Source organism: Erithacus rubecula, assembly GCF_903797595.1.
Source record: "Erithacus rubecula genome assembly, chromosome: 2".
Lineage (NCBI taxonomy): Eukaryota > Metazoa > Chordata > Aves > Passeriformes > Muscicapidae > Erithacus > Erithacus rubecula.
This window is the reverse complement of record NC_136685.1, coordinates 3,994,574-4,005,466: the sequence shown is the minus strand read 5'-3', so window position 1 is coordinate 4,005,466 and position 10,893 is coordinate 3,994,574. Positions and strand designations below refer to the sequence as shown.

The following is a 10,893-nucleotide window of genomic DNA, read 5'->3' as shown; positions in this document are numbered from 1 at the left end:
TGTGTAAAAATGTGCATCAGTGCCCTTGATGTGTCTGTATTTTGGTGATGCACGAATTGTCTCTATATCCTGTCTAAGAAGTGGACACTAATATCTGCCCTGGAACATAATTAGAAGTCATAAAATACCCTGCTGAACTGAGTCAGGATCTCACCCATCTGGGATTGATACCAAGAGATGTTCTTTTCTGGTGTTGCTGTCAGCACAAATGTTTAAATATACCTTCAAGAGCTGAAATATTTGGAAAGAAATTCTGTTTGCCTTATGTAAGCAAGCAATAGTCTGCATTTAATGAAGGTTTATCCTTCAGTCTGTCTCTATGAGAAGTGGAACTGAATCACCTTTATTTTAAGAGATGCCTATGAAAGTTGATAAAGAAAAAGGTGTAGAACCTTGCCTAAAGTGAGTTTTCAATTTCTATTCTATTCTATTCTATTCTATTCTATTCTATTCTATTCTATTCTATTCTATTCTATTCTATTCTATTCTATTCATTTTCATAGAATTTAGGTTAGAAGGTAAATTTTTAAAGCACAACAAAGTGAGCTTTTGTAGTAAAAAAAAAAGATTAAGGTGTTCACAGGGAAAAAAAGAAACTATCAGGGTGTCTTAAAAGATGCAATATATTTCCTTTAAGCGTGAGTGATGAGCACAGATTAATTCTGCTCTAAGAAGGTCTTCATGTCATCATCCTCACATAAACCATCTGAACTCCTTCTAGTAGTACATTGAATTATATGATATTTTGTATCACTGTCATATGCAGCTCATTCTTTTTTTTCACTCATCTTTCCCTCAGGGAATAATAGTGCATGCAGTGGTAGGATTCACTTCTTACACAGATTTTTTTTTTTTTTTTTTTTTGTTGTAGTCAGGTTGAAGAATGCAGGACAAAGAAAAGTGTTTAGTGCTCGGTGATAAAATATGCGTAAATCCTTAAGATTTTTTTTTTTTGGTTTTTTTGTTTTTTTTTTCCTCTGGGTGTCTGTTCTACTCTCTTGGATCAGTTGAAGAGAAAGTTTTATCTCTTTCTCTCTCATATTAACTTTAAGTTAAAAGCTCAGTTTTGCCTGAGGAGTTATTGATCACAGTCTTGACTGAAAGATTTGGTGATCATTCAGCAGTTTTAGACCCTGGCCAAGTAATTGCCACTCTCAAGAAATAAACAATTGCAGAGCTAACCTGAGATAAACTGATGTAACTCAATAGATTTCAATCGTTAATATTGGCTGAGGATTTAACCTAACTTTGGAAGGAATTTATGAGTTCAAAGGTGTGTGAAGCTATTCTTGCTGCAAATCACTGCAAACCCATAGTGTTCTTGCATCTTTGTAATCCTAAATACAGCTGTGAGAGTTAAATTTAATATTTCACATTCCAACCAATGCCCTAATATTTTCACAAACTGTTTTATTTTTAATTGTGAGTGAGGGTTCAATCTTACTTTTTAATTACACTAGATTGGAGAGACCTTAGTGAAAATCAGCAATTCTTTCAGAGGATGCAATCAAATTATATCAAAACATAACAAGGTATTTTGACTGTAAAGCTTTTGAGATCTAATAACTCACTGTTCCCACACCAAAATTCCAACACATCCATTTTTCTCAAAACAATAATATTACAGAAAGCCAACACACACGCACTAAGAAAAACCAAACCCAAACAACACCAACCACAACAGAACCACAGAATTGCTCTTTATGGTTGAATTTGTCAAAACACAGACGAGGAGTTTTTCCTCACTTTAATATTTACTTTTTTTTTTTTTTTTTTTTTTTTGGTAGGTGGCACCTGTGTTGTCAACCCCACAGACCTGTTCTGCTCCGTTCCTGGTCGCTTGTCTCTGCTCAGCTCCACTTCCAAGTACAAAGTGACCATTGCAGAGGTGAAGAGGCGCCTTTCCCCACCAGAGTGCCTCAATGCTTCCCTCCTCGGAGGTATTTTGAGAAGGTAAGTTGAAGGTGAGGATAAAAGCTCCCAGGCAATGCTGTAATTGTTGTATTTTTAAAAAATTTTCAGCAGATAGGCTTTATTCTTTTCCCTGCTTGGATAGCTGGTCATACTTGGGGTGAACGGAAGGGGGTGGATCAGGAGGGAGCACTGGGGAATTTTCAGTAAATTAGCAAGTTTATGTTTTTCAGCAAACTGATTTTTTTTTTTTACCTCCTCTGTTCAATTACTCATCAGACATGGATAGATGCTGCTTTGACTGAAAGAAAAAAAAAATTCTTTAAAAATTTTATTTAAAAAGAAAATTTAATGTGTGGAAAATGCTTGCTTGTAGTAGCTTAAAACAATTGATAAACTTCATTATTCAGCTTACATATTTCTACTATCTTGCTTAACATATTCTCCTAAGTTCTATCTCTACACAGCTCATAGCCTTATTGTTTCTTATCCTTGCATCTTCAGCATCCTTGCATTTCTCCACCCTGAGATTTGCTTTCACACAGTTTTCTGAGTTTTCTATTTATCACAACAGAGCTACAAATCTAAGTTCTTGCTGAGAAACTATCTCAAAGCGAATTGTTTTACAATAGTTACAGCCCTCACTCAACAAAAAAATATAACACTGAAGTGTAGGGATTTTTCTTCCTTTCTCTGCATGTTTTGGAGGTTTTTTTGAGTATGAAAAAGGCAGAATAAGCTGGTTTTCCTTTTCTCGCTGTGAGATACTTGGGGAGAAGCGAATATTTAGGTAAAGTTTTGCCTCTGACCCTTCACTGAGCAGAGCAGACACCTGCAGAGAGCAGGAGCAGGAAGAAGGAAAGGAGCAGGCTGTGCCTCACATTGCAAGAGGAAAACCAGGAGGGAGCTGTAATTCAGGCAGGCACTTCCCAGTCACGGTGCCCCCGAGGCTCCAGCTCAGATGGCACCAGCTGCCTGAGCACCCTTTGATCACAACCTGCTGGAAAGTCACCACTGACTTCCCTGCTGCCACTGACGGCCACACTGATCCTCGTGCTGCTCCTGAAAGTCATTTTAACCAGCCTGAGACAGGCAGGCACTCAAGGGCTGTCTCCAGACATCTTGGGGAATGATGACTGCACACCATAAATTGGTGTAAGTGACATTTAACTGCCTCTATGGGCGTTGAAATCCAAAATCTACACCCACCAAAATTTGCCCCTCTGTTTGCTTCATGCTGGAGAAACCTTCAGCTAATTTTCATTTTAAATACTCATGCTGCAGATTTCATCAATACAGTGCAAGCTATTATGGATTCAAGGGCATTCACTTGAATGTGGGGGCTCACTTCTCTGTTAAAATTCTTGACTGATCCCCACAGGTTTTTTGACCCAGACCAAAATATCTCCTCTCCCAAATTAACCCTGGGAATGGTTCAGGAGTTTGCAAAAGCCCAGGACTCCTCCCTGTCTGCAGTTTGGATGTACTAATTCTGTTTTATGAATCAGTGAGAGGAATTTGATTTCAAGATTTGGTCAGTTTGTAACTGAGGGTTTCACAGCTACAGAATAGGCTCAAACACTCTGTATTTGATCAGGAAAAATGTAGGAAAACAAAATCTCATTGATTGTTTGCCCGAGACCTTGAAGGCTTGTTTTTGCATCCTGTCAGCAGGCACTGGTTACTTATTTTCCCAAATAGCTTGCTTTGGGAATAAAGTGTTCTTCTGAATAAAGGAAAAATTGTTTTTGGAAGATATTTCCTGACAAACAATGGGGCCAAAGTTGTGGTATTTTTTAATGCATAAAAACAGACATCCAAAGCAAAACATAGAATCTGTGTTTGCTTCCTTCCTCTGCCTGGAGGAACTTGAACATGAACCTCAAAATGTAGTTAATTATTTTTACTACTCAGTGATTACTTTTTATAAGCTGAGGGCCCCTCAGAATTGTTTGGGGTAAGTATTACTTGTACAAAAAGCAAAGGTGTAGACTCTCATCTAATTAATGGACAGGTCATTCATTTGGAATGGGAGATATCAGGGCACCAATCACTGTTTTATTAACTGTTTCAGCATTTTAACATTAGTGATTTGCTGTCAGCTGGCTGCTGCATCTGTTTGAAAGACACAGGTTAAAATTCCCTCAGGCTGAGGAAGAATTTGAACCTGCATCTGCTGCATGAGTGGATTTGTCTCAAATCTAAACACTGAGGTGCTGCAGAAAAGCAGCTGGGACACACCAGAACCCATTTTGTGAGAACAAAGGGATGTAGGTGTTTGGCAAGGGGCACAGATAACCAAGGATGACTGAGGTTTTAGCTTCAGCATTTCCTATTGCCTTGGTCTTTTTACTTGTGAGTTTTGGGGTGTGTAGACAGCATTGCTGAGTATCTAGGTCTCTACATAAATTAGAGTTAGAGCTGGGTTCCACATAGACATCTACATTTAAGCAGGTATCTGACTTCCTTTATTAGCCAGATGAGCCAGATGAGTAAAGTTCACTCACTGTGGATATCTGTTTAATCTAATTCTAGAAAGTCTAATTTGTCCTTGTAGCCTGATAAAATCAGATATAAGTGTTTGCTCTGTCAATATTTATATTTAGTCACTGTAATCCCAGGTGCCATGCCCAAATCAGGACACAGGGCTCCACTAAGTGGAAAGCTGTCTGAAGATCTGATATCCCCATGAGAGGCATTTAAATCTGACTCTGCCAAAAAAAACAATGTTAAAGAATCACTTAGAACAAGCAGGACATTAAGAATGCAGCTCTGAAATATTTCCCATTGATGTCACCACTGCAGGCATTACCCCACATATTTGTCAAAGAAATGGGTACAATTTCTAGGCTTATATCAACATGGGGGAAAGGTGCAGAATAATGACAAGTATCTCTTTCCTGCTGTTCTCTCATGACAGAGCAAAATCCAAGAACGGAGGACGCTGCTTGCGAGAAAAATTAGACAGACTTGGACTGAATTTGCCTGCAGGAAGAAGAAAAGCAGCAAATGTCACACTCCTGACTTCCCTGGTAGAAGGTAAGGTCTCTAATATTACAATATAATATAACCATAATTAAAATGCTTCATGGCATGCAACCCTTTTCAGCCACGGGGTTAAATTCCATAATCTTTATTTTGTATAAAGAGACCTGACTTGCCTAAAGCCACAGACAAGAGTGAGTGGCAAAGTGGAAGTTTACTCTGAGATATCTTGGCCCCCAGCAAGTGTCTTGGTCCTGCAGTTTCCTCAGCATTGATTTATGCTTGCAATCAATCATCTGAGTGTTCTTGTGAGAGAGATGAATGTCTTATACCAACTCTATAAGTAGGTTTGTTTATCCTACGTTTTTTTCCCCCCCTCTTTTTTAACTTGTGAATTTCCTGGAGCTGGTCCAAAAATGTGATGATATTTTTTTTTCCCTCCCATAAGAAAGCATAATATTTAGACAAGCCTTTTCCCCACACACATAAATGAATGAAATCTGTTTTCAGATAATATCTAGACAGGCTCAGGAGATACTTCTTGGCCTTTATTTGTTGTTTAAATATCATTCTCCAAATACTGCCGGGCTCTTCAAACCTTCAGCTGGGAGATGCAGGTTCAAACCCCTCAGGCAAAGGTAGGAAACTCTACCTGCATTTCTTCTGTTCTGGGTGAATCCACTAAGTACCCAGTTTGTTGTCTGGCTGTGAATTGCAGCTCTGGGAATTCCAGATCTCTCCTCCTTGATGCTGAGAGAACTCAGCTCATCCTAAAGGTCAATACCCTCTACAATCATAGCCTGAAAGGTCCATACAGATCTAGGGAAGCAGGCTGAGGTCTCAGCACACATTACCACAGAATTACAGAGTTACAGAAGGATTGAGGCTGGAAGACACCCCTGGTGATCTCCTGGGCCAATCCTGCTGCTCAAAGCAGGGTCAATTAAGAGCTTGCACAGGACTTTGTGAGTTTTTTATCTCAAAAGATGGAACTCTTCAAGGCAGAAGTAGCATTGGATCCTCAGCACTGGAGGTTTTCAGCATCTATGACAAGGGACTGAGATATTTCAGGGGTCACTGAGCACAAGGAAATTCAGTGGGGCTGCTCTGAAATGCAGGTGTGTCCATATCCCACCCACTTGCAAGAGAAAGCTCTCATGGAGATACAGCCTTGGAAAAGGCACCAAGGTAGAGGAGCAAGGGTTGTTCCCACCCTCAGGTATCTCAGGTCAGGGAAGAATTAACACAGCTGGGTTTTAATACTAAACAGAGCAATGGCTTTAAGCTGAAAGCTGAAATTAGGAAGAAATGCTTCCCTGTGAGGGTGAGGAGGCCCTGGCACAGGGTGCCCAGAGAAGCTGTGGCTGCCCCTGGATCCCTGGAAGTGTCCAAGGCCAGGCTGGACAGGGCTTGGAGCAATCTGGGACAGGGGAAGGTGTCCCTGCCCATGACAGGGTGTGGAGGATCTTTAATATTTCTTCCAACTCAGGCCATTCCATGATTCTGGGATTTTATGTGGCCAGTTTTTCATTCATCAGAAGAGACTGAGGTACCTGTCTGACAACTGCAGCCCTGGGGTTGGTGGCTGAGTTCCTTCACTGCATCTCAGGGTTGGATTCCTGCTCCCAGGAATGCAGCTGTGCCCATCTCCCTGCCCTTTATTCAAAGCCTGGAGCAAACCTGGTGTCAAGCCTGTGGTGCTGCTTCTGTTCATGAGCTGCCTTGCTGTGGGTCCTAAAGACAAACACTGATGTGCCTGAGCTCACTTTGGCAGAGACTTTCTCACCTGGATATGCTAATCATGAATTCTACCCCATGGAATTTTTGGGAATGGCACCACCAGGTTAACATTCCAACAGAAAACTAAGTGAATCTCATTTCTGTGTTACCAATTTTGGATCAAACTTGGCTCATTGAGTGCTCATTGAGTTCTTGGTGGTATAAGCCATTCTCACTTTGGACATTCAGATATTCTTTCCAGGTTTGACTAACTTACAGCAAAATTTCTTCAAGGAAAACCATCCTTCAATGGTTTCTGCTGCTGGAGGAGCAGAAATGGAAGGGCACAGGCTTATTCTGGGATTTAGAGAATCCAGAGAGAAAGCAACACGAGCTTTTTCTGTGTGATAGCAATACAGAAATTGAAATAATAATTTGTTAGTTTTAGTAAATCTCTGAAATATCAGGTACACTCTGTGTACCTCGCATAACAAGCCAGGATTATGTCACTCTTGACTTCTTTAGATGGTTAGATGGTTTAGATGGTTCTAAATTTATTATTACTAAAAGTCCTCACAGTCTTCAATATACTTAGGTTTTGACATCTCTTTAAGGTAAAAGAGTGGCCAACTTCTTGAATATCTATGTGATATAAGATAAGGCAAAATTAATTGCATGGTTATTGTGGTTATTGATAAAACCAAGTCAAAAATCTCTGCCATGACTAATACTTCTCCTCTAAAACATACTGAAATCATTGAGTTTTGGGGAGTCTGTTAAGCTCGACAAACTGAAATTTATTTCTAGGCTGTGGCTGTCAGATGAAGGTCCAGATTTTATGAAAATTATTTTTTAGCCTCCTGTTTCCTGCAAGTTTTTTCTTTTGGAATTCTGCTTTGTTGCAGGATGTTTACTGTTGGCTTGATCGGGTCACTACTTTAGAGTCTTTGGAATTGTTTGACAGATCAGTTCTGTTCTCTTTGTCTTCCACACAAGTGGGAGTGGTGGAAAGGCAGGCAGGGAGATTGAAGTCAGTGTTGCAGGATTCTCCTGAGCAGTTTGGGGACACATCTCTGTGTAACCTGCAGGCGAGGGATGCCCTCTAGTGCCTGGACTAGATGGAGGGAAAGGTCATTTTTCTACGAGCTCCAAAAGGAAAATTCCTACATATTAGCTGGAAAATAAAGGCTCATCAAATAAATATTGGTATTTCCAAGGCTAAGCTTTACTGCAGGTTCCAAAGAGTCAAAAGCTTCTCCAGTGGGAGTAAGGAAGGATGTGAAAATAGGGGATATGTCCTCTTCTGTTTGAATGGGTCACTTAGAAAACAATAAATGTCATTGCAGATGCAGGTAAACACAGTGGATGAATTATTCTTAAACCATCAGATTTAAAAAAAAAAAATTCTAGAGTTTGTTTTCCTGTCAAACCTGATTAAGACACTAAATTTCCTAGACACAGAATTAATGACATTCATCATTTGGGGACCAAAACTCTTGAGAAAAATAGGTCAGCACTTTCTTTTTTCATCGTGCTCTCAACTATCACACTTCTCCCCCACCAGCCTTTGTTTAAACATCCTTCCACTTGTTCCACCTCCCTTCTCACCCCACAAATAGAATAAACTTTCCTTCCACCTCCTGCCTGTCCCTCCTCCCCCTGAGCACCATTCCTGCTGGGTAGAGCATCCGGAGGAGGCACAGCCAGGCAGAGAGTGGGAGGTTCAGCTGCTGAGTGTCCCTCTCCTGGGGACACTCCTGCCTTCTCTCTGCACAGGAGCAGCTCTCACTCTTGCTGGCCCCCGGGGACCCTCACTCTGCTCCTTGCACCTGCCCACAGAAACCTTTGGAGGCACAGGCTGCTGTCCCCACCGAGGCTTTCCAGAGCTGTCTCTGCCAATTCTGCTCCAGCTGCTGTCCCTTTCCACCATGAAAATCTCTCTGGGCAATTGTCAAGGTGCAGAGGAGAGGCAGCGCTGCCAGGAGCTGCAGAGCTGTGTGCCGGGTTGAAGGAAAATCCAAAATTCCCAACATCTGCTCTTTATTTCAGAAGGAGGAAAGAGCTGGGGGTTTCACACACGGGGAAATTTAGGTTGAATTTAGATTGAAACAAGGCAACTAACCATAAAATTCCTACCTTCATTGTGATTCCAATCCTGATGTAAATAACAACTAGGCAGAAGATGGGAAATTTTAGGTAGAAGAAAAAAGGTCAGTTCATCCACATTTCTGATATTTACACATTTTCTCCCAAAGTAAATGTTTATCCAAATTGTGCTGTAGAAAAAGAAAGAACATATTCTATGACATTTTGTATAAACTTATTTCTCCCACCAAGCAGACTTAATCCTACTGTACAGTAATCAAAGGGACACCTATTCACAAAAAAAAAAAAAAAAAGCATATCACAGTACACTTCTAAATATCAAATCATCATTTGGTCCTGGTTTAAAATTGTTACTTTGCTCAAAAATTAAATAGGATAAATTATTCTGTGCAGAGTGTTCTCAAGTTCAATTTTTTATTTTTCGTTTAGAATTTGTAGTTATAATTCAGGATACCTTAAATGAACAAATATGCATAGCTCTAACATGCATTTGCAGTATACATGAGCTTTCCATTTCCAGCAAAAAATATTTTCAAAAGTATTAAAAACTATTTTAATTATTATTTCATTAAAAACAGTAATGACATTTCCATTTATATTTTACCAATCTATATCCATGAATAGATAAGTAATTTTGGGTTTTTTTTTCTCAAATGATTTTATATCACAATCACAATCCCAGCTCCAGACAGGTTTTATACTCTTGAATAATTTTCTCAGATCAGTATAATTTTAGTATAATTTTAGTACATATAAAATTATATATAAAATTATACAAATTTAGTATAATTTTCTCAGATCTAGCAAATAATATAAACCATCATGTAGATATGAATCTGAATGACAATTCGCATTTTCATTTCCTTTTTTCTAACAGTAAGTGGAAAGATTCACATTTCAGTCACTTAGTTGTTTATCACGTTAAATGAGTGCCTACATTTCAACACAAAAAGCTCTGCTCCCTTGAAGAAAAAAAAACTTTTCCAATGGCTAAATGTTCAAATTCTTTGCTGTCTACATTTCTTGTATTTACTGGGACTGACTGGGAGCATGATGATGCTGTCTAGAGAATTGCAATTCCACCTGATGACAGCTTCAAAGTTTGACTTTTATTTTCTTTCCATGCTGGAGTGAAGATAAACCTCTCCAGTATTTTAACAGAATTTAGTTAAAAAGAAAAATCTGGTGCTCTTCTGAAAGTGATTTACCCTGTAAGTCTTTATTTAAAGAAGATTAAAAGCATATCTGAAATAGACATTTTGATACTACTCTACAGAAATGTAAAAGCTATGGCTTCAAATTTTACCCTTTCTCACCCATGAAGAACTCTGAGATAGATGTTTCAAATCCAAAGCAATCAGTCAGTTCTATGCCTGCTCATTCTTATTCTCTGTTAACTTATCACTGAAATCTATTTTGTTTTCACTGAAATCCATTTTATTTTCACTGGAAATTATTTTACTTTTCTAGAAGCTGCAAACTAAGTGCTTCTATTTTCAACTTAGAGATACTGATTGCTTCTTAACATCTTCATTCTTTTTAGCAATACTAGAAATCGTGTTTTTAAAAAATCCAAAGAAAACAGATGATTTTGACTATAATCTTCAATTTTTGCTGTAAAGTTGGTTACAGCTGCAGAGGTTGTATCTGGCTGGTATCTGCAAACAGATTGCCTGGGAGTAGTGCTTGGATTTTGTCAGCACCTGAATAAACTGGGGCAGATAAACACACAGTAAAGCATTTTCTTGTGGAATCAAATGTGTTTTTCCATAAAAAAAACCTCCAGTGGTAGAAGGGGAAACAATAATATCTCAAAATGGGGAGAATAGAGTTGAAATAGAGGTCGGTGCATGCAGTTTCTTATTCTTGTTTTCTTATTCATTCTATCCCTGGCACAGGACCACTGTTTCCATGGAACTTCTCCTCTTCCTTGGCTTTACCAAGCCTTGTTGAGGATGGGATTCATCTTCTCATCTTCATTGCATTTGCACCTTTTCATGTCAATAGTAAATAGTGAGAAATCAGCACTTCTGGGTGTTGAATGATTTGATTTAATGATTAAATGAAGTTAAATTAATAATTAAACATTTTATTATGTTGCTCAGAACAGCTGTGGAATTTCCATAGTTGGAAACATTCAAGACTTAGCTTGGTAAAGCCTTGAATAATCTC

General features: G+C 39.0%; 1 protein-coding gene across 1 annotated transcript in view; it reads left to right on the top strand.

Annotated features, from left to right (window-relative positions):
* Positions 1–924: 924 nt before the first annotated feature.
* Positions 925–10,893, top strand: part of TFAP2D (transcription factor AP-2 delta) — a gene marked incomplete at its 5' end in the record, with an annotated part of 31,639 nt that continues 21,670 nt past the window's right edge. The window contains 3 exons of the mRNA XM_079298285.1: positions 925–928; positions 1,788–1,953; positions 4,832–4,950. Coding sequence (XP_079154411.1) covers positions 925–928; positions 1,788–1,953; positions 4,832–4,950 — 289 coding nt within the window. The remainder of the gene's footprint in view (positions 929–1,787; positions 1,954–4,831; positions 4,951–10,893) is intronic.